Source organism: Protomyctophum parallelum (assembly GCF_964188405.1).
Source record: "Protomyctophum parallelum genome assembly, chromosome: 22".
NCBI lineage: Eukaryota > Metazoa > Chordata > Actinopteri > Myctophiformes > Myctophidae > Protomyctophum > Protomyctophum parallelum.
In genome coordinates this window covers 8,402,862-8,429,507 of record NC_139714.1, presented here as the reverse complement: position 1 = coordinate 8,429,507, position 26,646 = coordinate 8,402,862, and the positions used below count along the sequence as shown (strand labels likewise).

Sequence of the window (26,646 nt, the reverse complement as noted above, 5' to 3'; positions counted from 1 at the left end):
CAGCAGCTGAAATGTCTAAAGAGGTTGAGAAACAGGCCCTGTTCTGACAGCTGGGATGGGGATGGGGGGGGTAGTAGGACCACTCAACCAGACCAGGAGAACATTCGGCATTTTTTCGGCGTGAGAGCCACTAGACCAGCGGTTTCCAAACTGTTCAGGTCGAGACCCAAAGATTAGAGATTAGACATTTGCCTGGGAATGATCTGTATTTGGCCATAGACTCCCATCTTTAAATATGTTGTTCCAGGGACCCCCCAGAAGCAAAGATTTGAGTTAAAAACGTTCGCTCTGAAAGAATATATATTAAAAGATTTGTGCCACATTCACGATTTAAAAAAAATAGCAGATCTACAAGCTCGTGATATACAGATATACAAGCTGTGTGCTTGTATATCTGCTATTTTCACTGTTTGGGTCCCAGGCAAATGTCTAATCTCTAATCTTTGGGTCTCGACCTGGACAGTTTGGGAACCACTGGTCTAGTGGCTCTCACGCCGAAAAACTAGCATGTTCTTGAACACCTCAATGCATTCATGGCCCACCCATCTGACCACTTCGGTGTCCGTGTGGGTGTGCATCTGTGCCTTTTTAGAGTATCTTTATTGTTGTAAGTGAAGCAAAAGCAATTAAGCGTCTATAGTCTAGATTTAGTAAACTGGACCTGAGTTTGTTCTGTACTTTTCCCCCCACCCATGACCAAATGTCTTCGCCCGAAATATCAGAGCTATAAGCTCGTAGATCTGCTATTTTTGGGGCTACTCTTCCTCCCCCACGTACAGTACTTGGTTATACAAGTTTCCGCCGGAGGTTGAGAATCACTGTTAGGGCAAAGACGGAGGTCAAGACCACACCTAGCAGGTTTCCATCACGGAGGAGAGTTCTCGCTCGAGGTCGTCTGAAGAAGACAACGGAAACCGGCAGGGGCGAGGAGAGATGGGGGGGGGGGGCTGACGGGAGAGCGCCACGGAGGCGGTGAACTCTGATGATGTAACTGGCATGAAACTAGTACAAGGAGGAGGCGGGGCGATGTTTCTCCATGGCAACCAACCAACCACGGCCCCCGGAAGAGGTCCCCCACCCCACCCCTCCATAATGAACGAGCGCAAAGCGCCACCGTGTGACATATTCATCATCCCACCTCTCCTTTGCACTGTGTGCCACGGGAGGATAGAGGAGGATGGAGCGTTTGTTTTGTTTGTAAATCAGGACACCTCCTCCTGGGCCCTACAGCGCAAAAACAAGGGCAAGATCGCTTCCCAAATCCGACCAATACCATCACCCCACCCCCAGGGAACCACGGGGGTCCTTCGACGCCCCCCAAATGTGGAAGTCTGAAGATGTTCCAAGGGTGCGCCTCGGGCTGATAGGAGGCCTAAAGGCAGTGGTTCCTAAAGTTTGTGTTGTTGTTGTTGTTCTTCTTCTTCTCAAACTTGTTTCATGATCAAGGACCCCAAATTATTTATGTATTTTGGCCATGGGTCACATCTTGAAAAACTTTTTTTTCCCTTCTTCTTCTTTAAAATAAATAGCCGATCTACAAGCTCACAACGTGTCGATGTAGATCAAAGACCCGACTTTGAGAACTCACCCTCGGGGTCTAGTTTACCAACTGCAAGAGTAAAACGGAGAGAGCGTGTTTCACGTCCGCACGGCTGCATCTGTGTCTAACACGGCCAATTCCGTACCTGCAATAACCGAGCGCCACCGAGTGGCGCGCTACGAGCTTGTAGGTCTTGTAGGAGCTTGTAGCTTGTAGGCTGTCACAGTGAAATCCCAGCTCCGCCGTCATTCTGATCAATGTTTTGTTTGTGCCGCTCGGCGGCGGCCGCTAGCAGTGTGTGTTGCCCACAGACGTGTAAAGTAACTGAGTACATTTACACTAGTACTGTACTGTACTTCAGTACAGTTTTACTTTACTGGAGTATTTCAAACTTTCTGTACTTTTACTTCTACCACTCCATTACGTTCAGCCCACTTATACAGCCCTATACATTTCGGTCATTTGAAGATGGCAGATTTACAAGCTCGCAACGAGCTTGTAGATCTGCAATATTTGTATTTATTATTTTTAATTGTCAAATGGGACATTCTGTGTAATGAGTACTTTTACTGTCGGTACTTTAAGTACATTTTTATGACAATACTTTTGTACTTTTACTCAAATACATTTTGAATTCCGGACTTTCACTTGTCACAAAGTATTTCCACAGTGCCGTATTGATACTTTCACTTAAGTTGCTCCAAACAGCTGCAGGGGTCAATAGGTCATATCCGGACATGGGGACAGACAGACCTACACACATAGCTGTTCATTGGAGACGGTGTGCACCGCTCAAAAATGTGAGTAGGCTACTTTTTCACACCACTGGTTGCCCAGTGACAACAAGCTTGAGGCTGTTGGCACTGCGATGCCTGTGCCAGATTCTCTCTCTCTCTCTCTCTCTCTCTCTCTCAGTGGAAGGTCACTGGGTCATACAGCACATTACATCACCCACAGGATCATAAAGTCTGTGATTAGCATCGCATGGTGCATCGCAGGGCCCCCGCTGATAAATAACCTGGCTATCTCCTCCAGCCCTAAAAGCATTGACGTGCCCTCACCTTCCCTCGCAGGGCTTTTTTTTTTTTTTTTTTTTGCTTTTTCTCTCTCTCTCTCTCTCTCCTTTTTAAGAAAGGTGATACGGACGAATAGAGCTTTTTCACCCCGGTCGTTCTTCAAGGCAGGAACGGGGACACTTTGGAGGAGGGCCTCTTTTAGCGCCGTGCGCCTGTGGGACGGGTTCCGTCGGCTCGGCTGATCCATCAGTTGTCACGCGGAGATAATTTGAAGCAGTCGGAGGTCGAGGACGCGGGGATCCGAGAAGCAGGAGCTATCTTATCTCTGGCCGCAGCCATGCACAGAGGTCGTATACGCATGGAGGAAGCATATACATAGTCTGCACTTATATACAATCGCACTGGAAGGACGTCTAATGTCACGCTGGATCGGAAATGTTTGCTAACATTTGGAATCCATAAACTCCTTAAGTCGCCACGGTCGGGTCAGCGGACCCCAGGAGGTCCCCAGCAAAAATGTGCTAATATAGCATCAAAATAAGTTTAAGTAGGCCTACTTTAACCCTATATTGCGTGTGTAGGCCCATCTTTTCAGACTGTGAGCTTGTAGATCTGCCATTTCTGAAACATTTCCACAAATGTTGACAAAACCTTTGTACAAACTCTTTTTAGATGGGATAGGTCCAGGTCCGCAGCCAAATAGACACAATTGGCGGTCCTTGACATGAAATTCTTTGGGAAACAGATACAGCTTATTAATAGTCTATGAAAAGGCTCTCCTCCACCCCCAAAGGAATTATTGGCAGATATTTTCAGCTCCGCCCACTGTAACTGTAGCGCACATAAATCACTTGTTTCTTAGCGTGCTTATCTGTTACGTTTGGTAGCCTAATGAAAAACAAAAGGCCTCAGCCAGTCAATGTACTCTAGGTCCAACCCCACCTGCTCATTTTTTTCAAAGGGTCTTTGAAGTCACCCCTTGTTGTTGAATGCAGAGCGAGGCCCATTCTTCATTTTATGGCATGGGGCCTCTTTACCCTTTTAAGGGGCGCCACTAGGATGCTCAATAATGCATAACAACCCAGGGTTATTGAGGGATGCAGGATTTTAGAAGGAATATGTAAATGAACTGGGTTGGAAAGGGTGTGTCCACGTGCGGACCCCTCCCACCACGGCATCACTCATTCTGTGGGTGTTTTACATTTGGGCTGGGTGAGGAGGGGGGGGGGCGGGGGGGGAGTTCCCCAGTTTAGCTTTTTTTTAATCTGTTTTGACCCTTGCTTGAGGATAGTGGCAGTTGTCCCGAGGGAGGTGATGTTCTTTTTTTTTTCTTTTTCTATCATGTAAGCTTGGAGCAGAGAGAGTAAGAAACTACAGCCTTACTCATTTTCAGTGCTGAGCACAGGATGTCTGATACACAATCAGGGCCTGATGTCGACCGACCGAGGGGAGGCCATTTTCCATCCAAGTATGGAATGGTTTCCATAACAAAGCGTAATCAGAGAAACACACAGAGATCCAGTGCCTTCGTCGTCCCTTTTTCTATAATTGACCTCTTTCTGGTGACGTCTGTTTAGCTGCCTGAGTGAGTCCATTGTTTGTGGCGGAGAAAAGAAAAAGCCTTGACAAATGCTTCCTCACCCACACAAGCACGCACACACACACACGCGCACACACACGTTTTGTATTACCGTACTATACTTTTGAGACGTCAACCTTTTAGGACGGCATTGAAAAAAGCTGCAGAGATCTACAAGCTCAATCGACTACTTTTCAGGGTGTGTGTGCACACAGCTAGGTCTAAAGAAAGATAGGGAAAGCTCCAACCTAAACCTCTACATGTCTAATGCTAACCCTATAAACCCAACCCGAATCTTTTCTTAATTCCTCTAGAGTCTAACTCTGAAGAAAAACAATCTGGAGAATTGTCCCAATTCTACTATACTTATTGTGGGGACAATTGGCCCTCACAAGTATAGCAATTCGAACACACACACACACACACACACACACACACACTAGCAGTTGATGGAAAGGGGAGAGGTAACACAAAGCTAATCAGAGAATGGTGAGAGGAGGCCGCGGCAGGCAGTGGGAGAGGAAAGCAGCTGCTGTGCAAAATAAAAGACAATAACATTCCTTTCTTTCTGCTCGTCACGTGGGCCCAAACCGCCTCTGTCGTCTGGAAACCTTGCTCTGTGGTGGAAAAAGTAGCCACTCCAAGGAACTGCAATCTGTCTTAGTGTTAGTGTAACACCAGCACAGAGCACAGTGCAGTACAGACTAAGGACAGCCAATAGTCAGACAACCAATAGTCTGACAGCAAATAGTCCGACAGCCAATAGTCAGACAACCAATATTCCGACAGCCAATAGTCAGACAACCAATAGTCTGACAGCCAATAGTCAGACAACCAATAGTCAGACAACCAATATTCTGACAGCCAATAGTCAGACAACCAATATTCTGACAGCCAATAGTCAGACAACCAATATTCTGACAGCCAATAGTCCCGACACCCCAACAGCACCACTCAGTTCAGAGGGGTCTGATTTTTACTTAAGAAAAAGGTATCAATACTATAAATGTACTTGAGTAAAAGCACAAAAGTATTGCGATATACTTAAAGTACGAAAAGTAAAGTTGCAAGTATATAATAACGATATATAATAATTCAATGGCATTGCAATTGTAATGATTCTCGTGGGAAATGAGTTGAATCCCGATGAGCTGACTAACACTGCCTGTTTGGTCCGCACGAGTTCAGAGCGAAAGTAAAGAGGGGAGTTGCACCACTCGGTTCACACGGGTGTGATTTCTTTTAAGATCGCCGCCATTACAGGAGTCCATGCAGCGGCCATCTTGCTGAGGTCAAAAACACAGCCGAGCGTTGCCTATAGCGACATGGAACGGTAATATACGGTAAATATTAACCCATTCTGACCTGAGATCAGATTCATACGAGGATTCCGCCGGACACACGCTGGTCTGATGAACCCATTCTGACCTGAGATCAGATTCTAGAAATGTCAGTCGCTCTTCGATTTTTCAAAAATAGCAGACCTACAAGCTCGTATCGCGCCACTCGGTGGCGCGATATGAGCTTGTAGATCTGCTATTTTTAAATAGCTAAAGCATGACATGATGCTGACACCAAAATGGGTGCCCGGTCAGAATGGGTTAAAGAGGCTATTCTGGATTAATAACCTAATAACTCGTCCAACATCGTCCTGATCTGTGATTTTGCTCAAAACTCATCCAAAGACGTCCTGCGAGTATAGGCAAAAAGAAAGCTAATAAACGTTGGAGGCATGGTTCTCTTTTAATTACACCACCAGGCTTCTAGTCCTGGCAGTGATTATGCATTGCCTTTCAACCCGATCTTAACTCTCCCGATTGCCACATTGCGCCAAAGCATGTTGGCTCGACTTGTGGAAGAAACGGATTATTAGCATTTTCACAATTTCCTTTCTTATCGGGGTCCCTGGCACCAAGTCTTCTCTCAGATGGGGATGCATCGCACAAATACATAACAATTTTGGTGGTCGTTGAACGTTGACAGGAAGATGTTTGAGAACCTACGGTCCAAAGTACAGTCGACCTAAGCCAGTTTGTGGGAGAATCCTGTGACTCTCCGCACTGCTAGGGACCAAGAACCGAGTCAGGTGATAAAGCGTGTTAAAGATATATATATATATATATACACAGTATATATATATATAGAGAGAGAGAGAGAGAGAGGGAAAACAGCAGGGGAAAAAGAGTTTTCTACTGTTGTGTGCCTGCTGCTGCAACTCCAAACTCAACCTTCCCTCTCAATGTTTAATCGCGGTGACCTCTTTCATTAGGAGGATAAATAAAAGATTAGAGCGGGGCCCAGTTAATACAAAGCAAGAAGCAGTGGGACGGGGACGGGGACGGGGGGGGTGGTGGGGCGTATCAGAAAGACTCACTTTCAACTAATACTACAACTTTCCCCAGGCCTGTCTGTGTGCCGGTTTGTTGCGCCGCACGCCGGGAAAGCATCCTGAGAGTGTCTGGATTTGAACTCTCTGTGGTGGTTCCAGTTTTCGACACACTCGCGAGTTATACAGAGTTCCACCCTCGGTGTCGCGGGGTGTGCAGATAATCACAGACATTTCGCAATGCATTTTCTTTCCCTCCTGCAGTTATAAATCGGTTATTGGTGTCGCGCAGCGCAGCGTGCAAGCGACAGATTAGCATCCGCCAGTGGCTATCTGTGTGCAAAGAGCATTTCAACCTAAAAGTGCCATGGTTGAGGATTCCATTCAGATTGTAGCCCAACAACCCCAATACCAAATCCCCGGAGAGATCATATCAGTTCATAACAATGTGAGGCATTATGGAATAACACCACCTGCTTTAACAATGCACTGAGAGCTAGTTGGCCGTCTTCCCTAAACCCACTGGTTCTCAAACTTTTCCGTAGCGATCCCTAAATTGAATTGTATTTGGCTACGGACCCCCATCTGAAAATGTTTTGTGCCAGGGACCCCCAGAAGAGATTTGTGTTAAAATAATGTACTATTAAATATATATATATATATATATATATATTATCATCATCATCATAATATCAATGTACAAGCTCTTGTCACTGACAAAAGAACTTGTACCTGCTATTTTTGAATAGCCAACATATAAATGGATAGTATGGAAAGTCAGTGGTTAAAATGATTGAGATGCTATAACTGTACCTTTGCTGGTGACCCCCTGGTACCCCTCCCACCTTCCCACAAGGGGTCCCCAAACCCCACTTTGAGAACCACTGGTGTGCTCAAACTCTACCTACACAGTCCAATACATCAAACTATGGCACAGATGTTGGGAGAGAGGAAAGAAAGCATTCGTGATTGTGTGTGTGCATGAAATGTGCTGTATAATAAATAATGTGAGGCTTGAGCGCACGCTGACATCATGTGTGAGTGCTCCAGTAGCACTATGACAGAGCTACTCAGACATGGCCACTGTGTTCTCAATGCAACACTGTGTGTCACAGAGGTCTTCTGAATCTGACCTACAGGTCTAATAGCAATGTCTTATGGAGGGAGCTGTACTATCCCTGTTCTCCCTCCCCTATCTATCTATCTATCTCTCTCACACACACACACACACACACACACACACACACACACACACACACACACACGCGCGTCGTATTATGATACTTGTGAGGACAGTGATTCTATTCGGGAACAACCCAGAAGCCTCCAATAGCTCACACTGGCGAACGATTATGCATAAATCAGCCCTTCAACCGTAACCTCTAAATGCACAGCCCTAAAAACCTCCATTTTCATTTACCATAAAAAACATAAATTTCTCTTTTGAGGACCAGGAAAAGTGTCCTCCTCACTGAAATTCTGAAATTCTACTATAAAGTGTACTTGTGGGGACATTTGGCCCTCACAAGTATAGGCCCTCACAAGTACAGTAATACACGCACGCACACACACACACGCACGCACGCACGCACACACATTGCCATTCCTACTCTCTCTTAGACAGATGGAGGTGAAATAGGTTATGGGAGCAGCATGCTGCTACACACCATCACCCTGTCAGTCTCCTGGATAATTGAATCAGATGTGTATAGCCCCCACCCCCCCCACCCTGCCTACACCGGAGCGGAGCGACCGACGCCCCCACTTCTCCACTTCCTGGCATAAGTGAGCACCGCCGATGGACAGTGGTGGACAGTAGTATATTTACTGGAGTAGCGACTGACCTTCACGGTAGGGTAAGTCGTTTCCTTCGCAAATAAGTGTCAAATATAGCTCTATAAGTAACGCTATACGTTTCCCAAAACAGTGGGTTGGCCCATTTGTGGGTCACAGACCGTTTGTATGGGCCATGACTTCAGTAAAAATCCCATTTTATTTTTGCTACATTTATTATCAGGATACAGTCGAGATGAAAAAAAACAGGTGAAATGGGAAGTGACGATGCAAAGGAACGAGCAGACAGGACTGGAACCGGAGCGCGCGCTGCTATAGCAGCATGTGGTCTGTGGTTTCCCTCTCGCACCTCGGCGTTCCTCTTGAAAATCCCAGATGAAGACATTCCATATGCCATCGTCATGGGAACTGTCATCATAATCCGACCATATAGAGAAGAGGAGGAGATATGGGGCTGTGGGGTGTGGGCGAGTGAGAAGTTGGGAGGGTTTGAGGGAATAGGAGCTCAGAGAGTGATGATGAAGTGTCTTCTATTCTCTGGCTCTGGGTCGCTGCTATAGTGTGTGCTGACTGAGCACTGGGGCTGGTGTCGGCCGCTAAGCTGCTGACCATATACAGCCGCTGGCCGGCACTCTTCAGCCAGATGAGGATCACGAGGCTCAGCTCAGGGTTTCTGGGGCTGCAACTTATTTTCTTAGCCATGCATTGTTCTATCCATAACGTTTTTTCAGATTAATCGAATAGTCACATTTGATGGAGTTTTATACATATACTGATGACATCAAGGTGTGACGTGTAGGTGTGAGGGCGCAGCGGCCAGAAACCTCTAGTTTGTAAAAAAGAAGAAAGAAAAGCCTTGACCCAGTGAAGTCTGGCCTTGCCATAGCGTCCATTATTGTGTCGATTGACAGACAAGTGGTTGTGCAAAGCCTGAGCTGAACCACAGCTCACTGCATAATGTGTTATGCTTGAAAGAACTTTGCACCCACAGGGTGAGGAAATTTGCTTATAGCACATCATCACCTTTTATTCATCTCAGTCAGCTGACCCCGGTCCAGCATGAGAGCGCAAAGGGGAATTAATGGATTTTAATAGCGTAAAACCTGATAATAGGAGTCATGCAGGAGAAGAAAAGGAGAGACTGAGAAAGCAGAATAAATGATTCTGACCTGGCCGCCGACAAGTAGCTGGAACGCACACACACTAACGTGCGTTGCTACGCTACCAGGGTGAGCAAACTTGAGGAAGTTCATTACAAAGAGGCTTTTGAATGAGGGAGGCTTTTGTACCTCTGTCTCGCTCATAATTTGCGTGTGTCCCCATTCACAACCTGAAACTGTCAGCGTGGCGTTTGGTATAGACGATAGGGCTGGGCATATAAATATATCGAAACCCACATTTTGAACCATTAACTGATTTTCCTTCTGTAGGTTAATGTGTAGGTTAATTATTTTAATAATCAAGAAGCAGTTTCTGTGTTGTTATGACAATAAATTACATTTTAAAATACATTTTCTTTTGTAATCAACTAAATCAATGAGTCTGATTAACCAACTAACCCTGTATTATACCTGGCTGTTCGATGGCGTACAGAAATCATCAAGATAGATCGGTTATTTATTGTCACAAGTTGGTTCTTTTTTGAGGGGCGCTAGGCCCTCCTATGCCCAGCTTTCCGGGATTGTGTAAACACAAACATTGGCTTTTGATTGGCTGATCACCCCATAGCGATAAAAGAAGATAAAAGTGAGGGCAGAAAAGTGAACACGCAAATTTGTGATTGGCCAGAATGAGATGTATGATGATAGGAGCGCCGCTCACTTCACACCGGTGTGATTAGAAAGTCACCATAATGATCGAGGCAAAAAGTTTTAAATAATCATGATATTGATTTTGAAGTCATCGCCCATCCCTAGTAGATGAGCTGGCATGAATGGACGCATGCTCAAGCATACATGCGTATACTTGGGTATGCGCGACGGAGCGCATGCACTAATGGCACACACATGCACCAAACAGGGCCTGGGGGCAGACCGCAGGCTGGCTGAGCCAGCTAATCAATGCATGCCAAGGAGCTGCAGGCTCATTTCAATAACCCATTCTGACCTGAGATCAGATTCTAAAGACAGTTTTCTGAAAAATCTATGTTTCTATGTCAGTCGTTCTTCGATTTTTCAAAAAAAATAGCAGACCTACAAGCTCGTAGCGCGCCACTCGGTGGCGTGCTATGAGCTTGTAGATCTGCTATTTTTCAATAGCTAAAGCATAACATAATGCTAACACCAAAAGGGGTTCCCAACCAAATTGGGATAACTGCTATTCCACTTACGACAAACTGGAATATTGTCCCCGTCGGGTGGAAAGAAACCTTGTATACTGTTACGTTTTCTTTTTATATATATATACATATCATTTATCACAAACCCTTGTAAATACTTTTCATCGGGTCATATTGATCACTTTCACTTTAAAACATTTTCAAAAGTAGCAGAAATGGCCGATCTAATGCGTTGTGACTTGTTGTGAGCTTGTAGATCGGCTACTTTTATGCAACACTGTTGTACCACAAAGGAGGGCATTAAATTAGAAGAAAAAAGACAACATAAAAAGTTGAAATTTTGAGGTTTTTTGCCACATAACATATTTAGTTTACGATGTACTATGAAGTATAAATGGGTCTTCGGGATAGTTGAATTGTGCTTTCCTGGGGAATGTGTTGAACTTTCCGTTTCAATCATCATCTCCATCCATGGTATTAAAAAAACATGGCCATAGTCTTAGAGTAGCTGTGTCCATGGCATCTGGATGAACTTTGTAAATATCAAATTTGCCAATATAATTGATTGCAACTTCCTCTTCCCACCCTCTCCAAAGTGCAAGGGTGATATTTCAGTGCAAGAGGATATTGTCGCTGTCGGGCAGAAACCTCATATATCCATATTTCAAACCTTACGTGTTTTTTCCCGTGTAAAATAAATCCTCTGCTTCATCATACTAGCAGGGTTTCTCAAAGTGGATGCCGTAGCACCCTAGGGTGCCTTGTCGCAAGTCCAGGGGTGCCTCCGAATACTTGATATTTTGAATGTATCAATGTCACTCGCATTTATTTATCTGGTGCATTCCTTTTCAGTCTACAGTACACCAAGTCTCTTCACCAAATATATCAGAACTACAAGCTCACACTGTAGATCGGCTAGTTTTGGTGAATCCCCCCCCCCCCCCCCCCAGAATGGGATGCTGGGGTTTCATTTGTTTAATGCCAATTATATCAATTATTTTTATGTCCTATATTGGCAGCTGATAGTCTTATTATATTATATGTTTTCCTCATGACATACTGTATCTTAGGGGTAAATATTTTGTACCATATTAGCGTACTGTAATATGACATAAGGTGCTATATAATGTAGAAAAGGCGGCGAACCAAGCACTCAAAAAGGTGTAAAAATCAGGAGAGGGTGGATATAAAATCAAGGTACTTTATTAGAAAGGTTTAAAAAGCCAACATGTTTCGACTATGCCATATACCTGCCGCATTTTCTTCAGTATTTTAGTCCCACTGATCTTTGAAGCACCAGCCTACTTTTAAACTTTTTTTGCACCTCCACCGAGCACCTTTTTCTTTTTTGCTATATAATGTAATTCAGTGATGCCGTGGAAGAAAAGTTATTTACAGGGGTGACCTGAACCAAAAATGTTTGAAAACCACTGCACTAGAATATAAAATAGCAGCTCTACATGCTCTGTGAGCTTGTGGGTTATTTTCACTATTTGAAATAGGTTTCAAAACGACAATAAAAACAGTTTTTTGACATACTAGGTTTCCACTCGACAGAGACGATATGATATTGTGCACGTTGACATAATGTAGCGTCCACTGAAGGCGAAGCACATTGATGCATGCACACGAAACCGTGACAATTAACTTCAGGTCTGCGTGAAATTGAGCAATGATATGGACTCATAGCGCTGCAAATACCACCGTCACAGAAAGGGCAAATTAGCTATCCAAAAACAAAACCCGCTCAAATTAACTCGAGTCACAAGTCACAACTAAATGCAGCTGTTTGTGTAGCATGACTAAAATGTGCCCCCACACAAGGTAGGAGGGGTGTGTGTGTGGGTGTGTGTGTGTGTGTGTGTGTGTGTGTGTGTGTGTGTGTGTGTGTGTGTGTGTGTGTGTGTGCGCGCGCGCGCGCGCACTTGCGTCGTTGTGTGATACATACGAGGGCAATTTTAGAAAATGTTACTACTTTTTTGGAGCTGGGTAATGAAAGCTATCCGCATCCCCTTGAGAGCGTGTCTCCTCGCACCCTGGAGGTAGTACAAGACAACCTGAACTGCACTGACGGATATTCTCACCGTGCCTATACATTTGACAAGTTAGAAGACAGGAAAAGGGAGAACATGACTCTGTGTCTATGCAAATGAAGTCCCTTCCAAAAAAGCTGCTGCTGCTGCTGCACTATCTGCAAGCATTGCACCTCCTCTGAGGATACACACGTAATTACAAAGTATACAATATAACACACACACACAAACACAGCATTTTGTCACTGTTGAGAAGCAAACTAGCATTTCCAAAACGGTTCCCTTTCAGAAAATGGAAGAAAGCAATTATTCTCACTCTCAGTAATACTATTATAGTGACGGCTTGGGACAACATCTGACCAATCCGTCAACAATTTGAACATAATGAGGTTTCCATCTGACTCGATACAATCTGGAAGTCATTACCTACTACTTCTTTGTTGGCATAGTTGTTTGTTTGCTATAGCTTATCAGGTGTATGTGGTGTATCTTACATAGTAGTTCAATCCGTTTCCCTACATTTCTTATCTCCCACGTATGCATTGATTGATCCATGGAGCAAAGCAGTGTACATTCTTTTGTTCAACTTGTCGCCGAACTCCATATCTGGAGCTGACTGATTTGGTTGCAACTGATGCCATGACGACACATTGAGTTTAGACAACACACTCCATATTTGGGCATAGCTGCAATTATTTTTGCGACCTCGCCCTCAGGGCGTCTTACAGGTAATATATGGGATAGGATAGGCGCCACATATTCTGTATGACAATGTAACTATGTGTAGTTATATGCCTAGAAATGTATTTTTGTTTGTGGTTCTCTGTAATTCCATAAAGGAATGACATGGCGCTTGGAAAAAGAAAGAAAGAAAGAAAGAGAAAAAGAGAAAAAGAAAGAAAGACTGCTAGACTAGAGAGAAAACAAATTAAGATTTGTATAATTAACTCCATTCCATTAAGAACTATTCAACTTTACTTCTGTGAGCGCTGCTACGTACGACATACGTTTGTTGAACCTAAACAATATCTTCATTATTTCCCCTGAGATGAGGTCAAAACCATGTTTGCTGTAAAAGAGTGCTGAAAGTTAATGACTTTTCATTCCCCCTGTTGTGTGGTGTACTGGATGATGTGTCCAGGGACTTTAACGTTACCTGTGAAACAAGCCTCAGGGAAACTTTTACAAAAAGATAAGTGGTTCTAAACAAGAGGGAGATATAGCCAGCAAAGCTAACTCCCTTTATCATTTTTTCTTTACTTATTTATTACTTTTGCTCATTTGCTTTATTGGGTAAGTATTATACGCTGTAGCTGTGTGAGCTATGAAGCTTAACTCGCTGAACCCTATGGGCATGTCATAAATAGTCGGACATTCTGCGAAATTGGAAGATTCACACGCTTGTAGGTTGGCTATTTGATGTAGAGGGAAAAGTATAGCCTATACTATAGGCTATACTTTTCCCCCTATAGACTCCTGGGTGGGGGGGGGGGGGGGGGGGGGGGGGGGGGGGGGGGGGGGGGGGGGGGGGGGGGGGGGGGGGGGGGAGTATATTTATGAGTGTTCAATACAATAATAGCAATACCTTTTATTACTGTGTCAATGTCCAAGCAAGAAGCTGAGCTATGTTGTGCTATAGCTATACGGTGTATGTGGTTTGAATGATGGCCGTGCTCATAGAAAAGTCAGGATTTACTCCTCTCTTTTCATGGTACACTGTTGCTTTAGGGAAAGGAAGATGAAACAGTGTTCTGTGAAGAGAAGGAGAGAAAAAGGGGGGGTGGGGTGGGGGGGGGGGTGACATAGCAGTCAACATGGGTTAATTCATTGTAGCCTTTCCACTCCCTCTGCCAGCCAGCGGAGCCACATCAGCAGTTTGCTATGAGTCCCTGGAAATGAGTGCTTGCCTTACAGTAATAGGGAGCCGTCACATGGAGCCACACAGCTGAAAGACGGTCCAAACCTGTCCTCATTAGTGCAATAGACGCTGCTGTGCGATAGGCCCTGCAGCAGGTGCTTTGCAACCTGTTTACCTGTCTCTCACAATTAGCCTTCTTGTCTAGAATCTAGACGAACAAACAAAATACAGAATTTAAAAAAAGTTTAAAAACAAAACACAAACTCATTAACGTTCTCCTTCTCTCTCTCTCTCTCTCTCTCTCTCTCTCTCTCTCTCTCTCCTGAAACATCCCTTCAGTCTCTGATTAGCAGGAAAGGTGACCTTTATAGCGCCGTGCTCGACTGTTCAGGGAATGTCTTAGCGTTAATGTTGACACTGGCAGACCGACAATGGCATTTTGGGGGAAGGACTCGAGTCGAGTGTTGAAAGCACTTGCACCTCGCATGGAAGTGGAAGATGAGACATAGCACAAGGTCAGACAGATAGCACAGCACAACTTCCCCCCCAACACACACACACACACACACACACACACTAGGGCATTAACCACAAATGTGATTATTCGGGTAGTCGACTAGCAAAACGGTAGTCGACACTGTAAATCAAAAATCAAGTATTCGCTAATATTATTTTTATGATTATTTTGTTGCTTTTCTACAGCAGACATGCAGCTGTGAGCTCTGTTGTTTTGTTGGTATAGTTCTCCAACTTAAGTACCGGTACTAATCCATTCCTGGCTGATTGTCTTCATATCGTAGTCTACAAGCCTACTGTACGTGGGTTTTGCCGTCACCGTCACTCGTGTAGGTGCGGTGGGCGGCAGCGGCACTGGCAGCATTCAAGACAGATTTTCTTTGGGAAAAGCATATGCCTCATCGGCTCATATGCTCAATGGGTACAACTACAGTGTGTAAATACTTTTACTATTGGTGCGTTTATTACTGTATTTTGTTCAACAAGTTAGATTGGAGACGTGTCGTCGTGTCGTCCAGTACAGTAAAGTTACCGGACGACAGTAAAGTAACTCCTCCTCAGTTCTGCCCAATATTATACACAGTTTGGTGACAGTCACACTACAGCTCTTGCCGTGATTTCATGTTTCTTTTTCTTATTCATCTTTCTTCATGCTTAGCCAACAAAAGTGCAGGCGTGCGGCATTATTAAAAACAAACAGCTATGCCGCGCGATCGTAGTCATAATAGTCGTGATGGAGTGAAGACAGTTGATCATCTGTTCTGATTCATAGCCTGCTAGCTAGCAAGCCTAGTATGTAATTATAACCTCCTAGCTTGTAGCTCCTTCTAAAGCTATGGACCAGAGCTAATCATAACCATTATAAAGACCAAATGAACTGTGAACAACGTAACATGCTATGCTGCGCCGTAGAAAGGTCTTGCGCATCAAAAATAGCAGATCTACAAGCTCACAACGCGTCTATCCGTGAGTCATTGTGCACTTGCAACTTTGACTTGACTTGTAATAACAGCTGATGTGTTTTTCGACCAATCAGACCGGTAGCTAGCAGCACAGCCAGCCTGCATTCAGTGGCGACACTAGCGTTGTTGACTCCAATTGTAACAATGGAATGCGGAAGTGCTCATTCTCAATGGGATAGTTCCAATGTTTGGAACTATAGCCCACATAGGTACCCGGCTACCCGCTTTGTGGCGAGATCAAAGTGTGTCGCCACTCTCTTATACTATTCCACTCGGCCTGCATTCACCGGCCCACGTTTTGCGGTTAATCCTTCACCCGCTGGCCGTTTCAGAACACGGCGTTTTAATGCTTGATTGGATGGAAAAGAATATCATATTTTACAGCCGAATAATCGACTATAAACCGATTTTGATGGTAGTCGAGTCGACAATCAAAAATCAAGTTTGGTTAATGCCCTAACACACCCACACACACACTCTCTCTCACACACACACACACACACACACACACACACACACACACACACACACACACGCACACACACACACACAGCATTGTGGGTAGCTGCTGTCCTCCCGGAGGAAGAGCCATCTCAGAGTTTCCTGCTATGCTGCTCTTAATTAAACTTGTGTGCAAGCCTTCCAGTAGTGATTAAAAGGAGTCTGCAAACAAAATACAGGGGAGGAAGGGGGGAGGTTCAACGTAGCCTGAAGTGCACGAGGACAAAAGCCGAGATTTATACTCCTTCGGGAATGAGCCAGGGATCGGCCACTACTCTCCAGTGTGATGTGTGGTTGCCCTTTACTTGCCCCTGTCCTCCTCGACACCCCCAAAGACCTGAAGACATGCACGGTGCACACACACACACACACACACACGACATATGACTCACTCTTTCTCTTAACACTGTCTATCATTCATATGGCTGAAACTGAGCCAGGATGTGCCATAATGCTTCAGTGCCTCTAAAGCTGCCTCCTCCAACTCAAGACTGTCTATGCACTGTACATTATCATCTGCTATCTTATAGTGGGGTTTACGTATACATTATCACCTGCTTTCTTGTAGTGAGGTATATCACACATGCTAGCTTATAGTGTGGTTGAAGCAATTCCTCCAAATTGCCATCTGATGAGGAAGTTTCAACAAAACGGCAACACGAAATAAATGAATAGAAGTGTATAAATGTATGGACTGGCCTACTGTAAAAGCACGAAAAAAAACACTTCAATCTCAAGGAGCCTCGAGGGAGCAGCACAGCTCACAAATAACAATTTCCAATGTAAAAGAAAAGGAAAAGAAAAACAACGTGAGTTTAGTGAAGTCCAACGGAAAATCCCTAAACCTTCCCCACTGGTTTTAATCGGCCCTGCAGGAGCCCATAATGAGCTGTCCTGGGATTAGCCAGGAGTTTGGTCAGGACTGCTGGGGAATAAAGTTGCCTCCGTTTGCCTGCCGCAGCAGGCCTTTACTCTGTGACCCCTCCGCGCACTCCTTGTGCAACTGAGACACTCACGCCACCCACCAGCCGAGAGGAGAAGCTGTACCTGCCCCGCAACAATAGATGGCCACGTTCGGCCACCCCCTCCCTGGATTCTTTAGCCCTGGCACAGCAGGAAGAGGTCTATACGAAAGAGCGAGAGAGAGCAGGAGGGGGATGGAGAGAGAGAGAGAGAGAGAGAGAGAAGTATCACTGCTTCCCACTGGGGACAAAGCACAGCTTTACCAGCCCTCTCAAATGTCCAATTACTGAGCAGGCCTGATGTATGACACAATACAGTTTTAGCGGCGCAGGCCAAAGGCTGACCCATGGTAACTAATGTATGCACAAGGGGAATTGGTGTAGATCAGTGGACAGGAAATAAAATGCAATGCCATCTTCGGGCAGCTTTTCCACCGACTCGCTCTAATATTGGAACTGCCTACATTTTCTTACGTAAGAAGGAACCGCGGATATTGTGGCACCTTTAATGCCATCTGTTGGATTGTGAAGGAACAAAAAGGGTATTTCCACATCTTCCTCAGTTTGTTTCTCCTCGCCCCGGAGCCTTCACAGCAGGCAAAGAAATACCAATTTGTGTTTTTGTTGCGACTGAGTACAAAGGCGCAAAACTCCTCATTAAAAAACTGTTTCAAACATTTCATCACTTATTAGCAGGTATTCTGGCGGGAGGAGGGGGATGGGGGGGGATCGGTTTTATACAGGCACATCAATCTGAAGAAAACAGTAGTGTGTCTGACCCCCACCCCCCCAACCCCACCAGGCTAAACTCCTAACCCCTGCCAGACTGACAAACACACACACACACACACACCATGAACATATGGACGTACATGCACACACTTATATATGCACACAACACCACAAACACACAGGAGTAAGAGATCACGCCAGCAGCTGGAGTGGGACTGAAGCCGGGCCCTGGAGGATCTCAGAACATATTAGCCAACATACTGGCTCGGGGCCCTTCCTGTCCCCGAGCCACCGTTCTCCGCATCTGTAGGCCAGGAAAAGCCCCATCTGAAGCCCCGCTGATACCACAGAAACATCCACAGGGTACAAAATCAGATGCTGTGACCTTGTTCTCGGCAACGGTCTTTGCCGACTGATAAAACATATATATAGTATAGGGAGTATATTGTGTGTCCTTAAGAACCACTGCTGTTTGCAGTTTTATTATACATAATTGGAGTCTTCCTTGAGTGGCTGAATTAATTCTGAGTAGTTGGCTTGTACTTACTTCGAAAAGGCAATGTTGCAATTATGTACTGTGTGTGTGTGTGTGTGTGTGTGTGTGTGTGTGTGTGTGTGTGTGTGTGTGTGTGTGTGTGTGTGTGTGTGTGTGTGTGTGTGTGTGTGTGTGTGTGTGTGTGTGTGTGTGTGTGTGAGGATGCCTGTTGACATGTAAACTTGCTGTCACTCGGCATTTCACACACCGTAATGATTACATCTGAATCGCTCCTAAACGCATCAGTCACGCCCTTTATAGGGTGGCAAAGAAGTGCAAGGAACCAGTTTGCATATAAACACAGCCTTCCTTATCATAACGCAGACACTTACAAAATGTGTGCACATTTACATATTAACCCATTTAGACCCATGAGGACGATTCTACAAATGTCTTCTAAATCCTGACAGTTTTCTGAAAAACCCATGTTTCTGTGTCAGTGGTTCTCAAACATTTTCATGTCAAGGACCTCCAAAAATAAATGTAATTGGCCACTGACTCATCTCAAAATATGTTGTTCCAGGAACCCCACAGAAGCAAACATTTTAGTTCAAAAACATTTTCACGATTTTTCAAAAATAGCAGACCTACAAGCTTGTGAGCTTGTAGATCTGCTATTTTTCAATAGCTTAACGGAATGCTTAAAACACCAAAAAGGGGTTCCCGCCCAGAATGGGTTAAACGGCAAGCATGGCGGATTGGCTCTCATTGCTGCAGGGCCCGCCTCTCTACCGCCGCCTCCTCCAATCCCAGTCATTCTGGTGGCAACTTCCACAGGTAAGTAACGCCAATCACGGCGCAGCATCGCTCAGGGCCAAGCTCATTTTCGCAAACACATCTGAGCAAATAGCTGGTGACAAGGTGCTGAATTACTGTGGAGCTGCAAACACACATCTGCCTTCACATTCTCTCACTCTCACAACACTTTTTATTTATTTTTTATCGTGGCCTTTAAATATTCCCACATCATGAAACCTGCTGTCTCTTTAGCGCGTGCACACACACACACACACACACACACACACACACACGCTCTCTCTATCTCTCTCTCACACACACGCACGCATGCGTGAAACAATTCTTAAACAGCTCCTCTTCCATTGTGTCTTTCATTGTGCACACATGCCACATGCACATCCTTCCAGTAAACAATATTTTCTCAAAGTACCACCCCGCCTCTCTCTTTACGCACGCACACACGCACACACACACACACACACACACGCACACACACACACACACACACACACACTGTCCATCTGTTTGGCTTTGTCCTTTTTACTTTCTCTATGGCCCATACGATCCACTACTACATAAATTAATAATAATAATAATTTGAAAGATCAGAACTGGCAGTAGTCAACAAGTACTTCTTTATTTCTAACAGTGCCTTTTCCCTGCAATCCAGCAGTCACAGAAGAAGCCATACCAGTGCACAGACACACGCATGTCACCTCTGTCAGGTGGAAACCTTGTATGTCCAAAACGGCCTGTCAGCGGCGATATGAAAAGGCTAAGTGATTCAAGCATGTGTAGTCTTACCACAGATGATAAGAATAGGCTAAGACACGTGATTCAAGCATGTGTAGTCCTATCACAGACGTTCCAATGGACGTAGTGGTGAAGGAAGATGTTCGCACATAGAAAGTCAAAGAGCTAAAATAAGTATCCCTGGTTACAGAGAGCGCCTTTGAAACGGGCTGACTGCCGGAGTCAGGTAGGGCCATGCATTGAAAAGACCAAGCAGCCCCGGGTACAGAACTGTGAGCTTCTGTGGTTATATTCTTTGAAAGGCCTCAGCCAGACAACAAATGGAGCAGAACAGTGTGCTTGGCGAGGAAAAAGAAATGAGAAATAAGAAAGGAGTCGTGTTTTTTTTCTCTTCAAAGCATTGAAATAGTGTTCTTTCCACCTGTCAGTAAAAAACAGAAAGATGGGTTCCATGATGCAACACGGAGGCAAGTGGAGCAAAACTGAAATGGAATCAGTGGATCTGGAATACATTTTGGTACATCTCGATACTGTAACTAAATAGCTTTTGACCAGAGTATGAACAAGTGCAGAAGGTCGACCCAGAAGAAATATAAAAGGCTGTAGTCACACTGGCAGTGATAATATATAAGCAGGGCCTCCATTTTGCGTTGAGTTATGCAGTCTCTATAGGGTGTGTGTGTGTGTGTGTGTGTGTGTGTGTGTGTGTGTGTGTGTGTGTGTGTTTAAACATTCATCAATTGCATTTACAAACATCAGTCAAATCCAGACAGTATTATCAACCCCCTCCCCCATCTCTGTTGAACAACTACTGTATACCTCCACTGTGTTTAGCTTTCCAAGACAGTGTCTAAAATACTGTGTGTGTGTGTGTGTGTGTGTGTGTGTGTGTGTGTGTGTGTGTGTGTGTGTGTGTGTGTGTGTGTGTGTGTGTGTGTGTGTGTGTGTGTGTGAATATGTTCTTGCATTTGCTACAGACAAACTAATGCAATGACTTGTGCTGCATGTTTAAGTATGTTAATGTATTCCTAACAAATCCTGAGTGATTTCACAGTGCGTGGTCACATAAACTCAGCTTCAAATAGTGACCATGGAATGACCTTTGTGCTCACTCAAACCAGCCGAACTGAACAAAAAAGAAACACAATCACTGTTAATGACTTGTGTCTTAATCCATCCATTAGTTTCCAGTGCATGAAGTACTCACAGCCATCTAAGTGCAACATTAAGTTCAGAGCATTAACAAAGTTATCTTCGCAGATAAATGCTGAAGATTCAAGCGTTCTGTTCAGTCAAAACTGATTTATTTTTTTAACAAATATATACCAAAGATATAAGACATTCCAACTTAGGTCTATATGCTTTGGGGCGACAAAGTGCACCAACAACAACAATAAACAGAGTTAAAATAGACATCCTTCACTGGCATCATCCAGTTAATACTTGAGAAGCAGAGGTCACAATTTGCTCATAAAATAAAAAGGGAATGTTTTTTTATATATATGTACACACAGTGATTGAACACCCCGGTGTGCAGTGCTGACTAGGGCATTCTCTCTCTTTTCTCTGGCACCCCTCCCCCTCCACCCAAAACGGCATCAAAGCAATCAAAATGGTAATGTTAGGCATGAATGGGGCCCATCCCCCTGCACAGAAACTCTGCAGACTTTTTCTCCATGTTAGGAAGAAACCACCCCTTCTCTCTCAAAATGGAAGCTTCCACTACCAAACTGAAAAGCGCTTTTACGACAACACAACAACAAACAAACCGTTACAGCCGGCCACCTAAAACCTATAGCATGTAAGGCTATACCAAAAAACAAAAAGCCCTGCGTCGATATCGGCTCCCCTCTTGTGCATTTAGAGCAAGTTTTAATTGCGAGCTGCAACAAATCAAGGCGCTGTTCCAAGTGCTGAAAACTGCATTCCACAGGAAACGGGATCGATTCAACTCAAGCGAATTGCAAGAGCGACGCTTGAGGAATAAATAAGAAAAATAAATACGAAGATCACAACTAATGACAACATATGTATGTTGTGACACCACCCCCAAACGGGGTGTTTGTGATTTTGAGGCAAGTTTGTTATTGTTAAAAGATTGTTTAAGTTGACAAATGCAGCGTTGTGACTTTAAAAGCCTCGCATGGCAGCTGTCCCTGGTGCTGAAAGACTCATGCTCTCCTGCTCTCTCTCTCTCTCTCTGGGCGTCACAGCTTTTCAACTACCCGATGCCTTCAAATGACAGTTTAAACCCACGCATGCTGAGTTTAAAACACTTAATATCAAGTTAATATTGGTCGCTGTTATTGCTACAAGATTGTACAGGGGGGGGGGGAGAAAAAAAGTGAAAGCGTAGTCGTGGGCGAATCAAATGCAACCTCGCCGTCATGTGACCAAGAAGAAATAATACCACAAGACTAAACTATAAAGTAACAAAATCCTGGATGTTTAGGTTATAAACGGCATTTAACACTCGATTTCGCTGCCATCGCGTTCTGTACTCGATCCAAACTTAATGCCTCGTGTCTCCAAAAGTCAGGGACCGGATACTTCAAGCTTCTCCTTTATTATTAGCCTACTCTCCAGAAACATGTCGACCTACTCAAAATGGACGCTAAAAAAATGTCCAACATTTCATGTTACACAACTTTAGTTACCGAGACAATAATCACAGTCGAGCCTATATGTATTATGCTTATGCTCTCACGTTAAAAGGGCTTTTGTGTGGTGTTAAATAGCCTACTTTTGAATCAATCGCATTGTTGTAGCCAGACGGTCTGTGGACAGTCTACAATGGGCACAGAAATATCAAATTAACACTTAGCCTAAGAGACGAACAAGATGCTGGGGATTCTTACTTGTGTGTCGCTTATTCTCGATTGTCTTTCGTGTTGTTTCCTAAGCTCGCCGTCCTACAGTTGAACAAAACACTGCCAGTGTGAACGGTAAATAAAGAGCACTAAGATCATATAACATGTCGGCAGAGATAAAACTTCAGGGCGAGCATGTCGGGATTTTGACGGTAGCCTACAGTAAAAGTCACGACGAGGACGAAAGCTGGACAAAACGCCGTGACGTTTAAGCAAAGAAGAGATTTATATGCAGATAAAGTTTTGTCGTATAGACTCCCCCAATTAATGAACTGTCCCTAATCGTGAGCATGTTCCATGTTAATAGACAGTGTATTACCTGTGGGTCTTGCTTCATCTGTGCAGTGCAACTAGTTTCTAAAACGAAGAAAGGGACGAAATGGGGGGGAATTGCAAAAGTGTCTCAAGTTTAGTAGGCTATGTTAAGGGAGGAACAAAGCAGCGAGCATTACCAACGAGTCAGTTTCTTGTGCAGCTCATAAATATTCAGGTCGCGTCCTGATCGCCACACAGCAGCAGCACTGCATTATCACTCCAAATTCTAAAGAGCTACGACAATACCAAAAGTACTCCAAAAAGTGTCCCGATCACGCTCGAAAGTGGATGTTTATGCAGTCACCCAGGCACATAAGCGAGACGCTGGCACGTCGCATACTTATTTATAACATCTCGGCGTTTCGACCCCGTGTTCAGATTTGTTTTCATAATTGCACTCCACTTGAACAGCAATAAGGCTAGAAGAAATAACACGATGTTTCGCTTTACCTGATGACATTGGATTTCTACTTTCAACGCCTCGTGCAGGCCTTGTAGTTCCATGTTCCGACTCCAAAAGCACTTTTCTCCCACTTTCGATGCAATCGAGCCGAAGTTTGAGTGAATTAAAGATTTTTTTTAAAAGCGACAATAACAATTGAAAGAAAGAACTACTCGGGGCTGCAAAGCAAGTTCTCGCTTCTTTACAGGGGTAGGACTCATCACCCACTTTACGCCAGTGGGGGAAAAGTGCTCCAAACACGGCGGAAACACCTCAGCGCTCCGACATTTCCACTCCAAAAATGTCCAAATATCGATAGATCTCGTCCGGAACGCCGAACTCCGTGGCTTTCGGTAATTTTGAGTTGAATAAGGGGCGGACTATATTTTGTCCGAGTCCGCGGCTTGATTTCACTTTGCCTGGGGAAAAAAGTTGCGCTTCGGCTGTCAATGCTTATTCTAAAGTTCCCGGATGGAGAGGAGTGAAAGAACAGAAACTCTCCTCCATCCTCCCGTCGTCTGTCTCCCCCCCCCCCTCCTCCTCACCCACCAACCCCCCTCTTCAGTCACCAACATACGCTCAGTCATGCGCACTCCTGGCAGAAAGGAAAACACATCCAGAGTGGCCCACAACATCGCATGAATAACTATTTTTATACCCCGAACGGTTAAAGTAATAATAATAATACTGTTGGTGGGCTCGGAATATGGGCCTTATATGAAACAGAGAGAATACATTTAGGTTATTATGAAAGCAATTATTCTGTATTTATGCTATTGTGAGGTTGTGATGTTTGATGAAGTTATAGTAGCTATAGCTATTCACAGTAATTAACTTAATAATAACCATAATCATGTGATTGTTGCCCAATATGCGAGATCAATTTGAATTACCAGCCTATACACTTCAAATAAGCTAAACTGGACTGAAGTGTCATTAATTAAATCAAAAATATTTTAATTTTCAGGAAAGTTTAAATAAAGCCTATAGGAAGGCTTGTGTAAATATACAACTAACTAAGCTATAGACAATATGTTTGATCCACTTTAAAATAAGTAGGCTACTTATAGGCTATACGCAAGGCAAATTGTATTATACAAATAGAGAGATAATACACGTTTGTTCTATTACAGAGGAGTTCGGGGTTGTAGTTTTTCCTCGGACCCCACAGAGACTATGGGCAAATGTGTCGATTTGATCGCAAAAACATAGCAGCTCATTTTATTTTTTCCTTTTCATCATTTCAATTCTGACCCCCCCCCCCCCCCCCCCCCCCCCCCCTCTCACCCCACCCAGCCCTCCTCTCCTTGTCAGTTCTCCTGCACATGGATTCGTCTCCCTCCCCCTCCTAACTCCCTCCCTCCTTCAAGGCAACACAAGTCAGGGCGCGATTGGAGATCTCTGGTGTGTTTGCGCAGAAGAGGCAGAGGAGAGAGCCAATCAGGAGTTGTGAACGCTGCTTATGCCTACGGACCCCATGACGAGGGACCAATCAGCGTGTCGGACGGAGGGCTGGGCACACTCAGAACATGATATGTGAGTTGAAAGTTGATGTGAAACAGACATGGCATATTTATGCGTTGTTCTATGCGTATATATATAGCCTATTCTTATTAACTCGGTGTAGAAACCTTACTAAAGAGTTGAATAACTTTTGTGTAACACAAATGCTATGCTATCAGTAGGCCTAGCCTAGCCTAGGCTATAATAAATATTATATTTATTTATATATAATATGGCATTGCATCGAGCTTAACTTTAAAGGAACATCTACAGCTGCACACATTAAAGCGAACAGTATAGGCCTATTGCGTTCGCCGCACGGTGTCACTTGCCGACAACAACAATAACTTCTCATCAAGCATGACAACAACAGCACGCATCCAAAGTGCAGGGTTGAAATCATAATATTGATTTCTGCCGAGTGAGCCAAGAGACGATCATCGAGCTCAGTCACGGCGGGGCTCGATCTGGTCGGCAAGCGACACCGTCATACGGCGGAGCTATAGCCTATTATTATTATAGCATGCTTTAAATTAAAGCAGGCATCACACGGCGTAGTGTAGTGTAGTTGGAACCGAAACATGATGAAGCAGTACCATGGACAGCGACACTCAGCTCAACTATTCGCCTCAGCCAGGGCTGTTCATAACAATTCGACCGACGTAGCTAGGCTACTAAAAGGAAGTTATTTATTCATGTAGGCGAGGTTCACTCGCCTTGAGCCATATACTCCATTGGGCATATTAATGCAACATTGAAATCCCATGGGATCTTTGCTCGACCACCATTTCCAAGACGCCAAAAAAACAAGGACATTTGGTCGATTCAGGAGTAGGAGTATTTTTGAATAGCCTATTATATTTTTTCAATGCCTACGTTATATGGGTTATACTTTAATGTCTCGTAATACTAGGCCTACGTCAAACTTTAAAGTTACGTAACTGCACCGCCAGCACAATGAGAAATACAAACGGGGAATGGTTTTGTAGACCTAAATCCTAAAGCGGATTTGTGTTATGTCCCAGCATCATAGGACCCATCCCCCACCCACAGCACAGCAGAGAACAGCACAGGTCGGAGCCTGTACTGTGTTGCTGCTTGCTACATCAGCTGCTACTTTTCATTTCACGGCTGAGCGGTGAAACTCTTGAACCCCTCTCCTCCGAAAACGACCAGCCGTCGCTTTCGATTGCAAGATGCTTGGAGTTAAGCTCCGCCAGGGTTAAGCATCACCCTTCCTCCCTCCCCAGAAAAGGGCAGATAGATATACCGAAAATAGTTGTTGCTGTGTTTGTGATTTTAGTTTGCATCGTTTCGGTTCCCTCTTCATCACCACCACCACCGCCCCCACATAGGTCTAGGATGAGGCTAGTGCTGGCGTTTGTGAACAAAG

The 26,646-nt window shown here is 44.5% G+C and overlaps 1 protein-coding gene across 1 annotated transcript in view; it reads right to left on the bottom strand.

The window, feature by feature from the left end:
- Nucleotides 1-23,812, bottom strand: part of phf21b (PHD finger protein 21B) — a gene marked incomplete at both ends in the record, with an annotated part of 123,838 nt that extends 100,026 nt beyond the window's left edge. Inside the window, 2 exons of the mRNA XM_083758035.1 lie at nt 22,982-23,035; nt 23,759-23,812. Coding sequence (XP_083614161.1) covers nt 22,982-23,035; nt 23,759-23,812 — 108 coding nt within the window. The remainder of the gene's footprint in view (nt 1-22,981; nt 23,036-23,758) is intronic.
- Between the last annotated feature and the right edge of the window lie 2,834 nt (nt 23,813-26,646).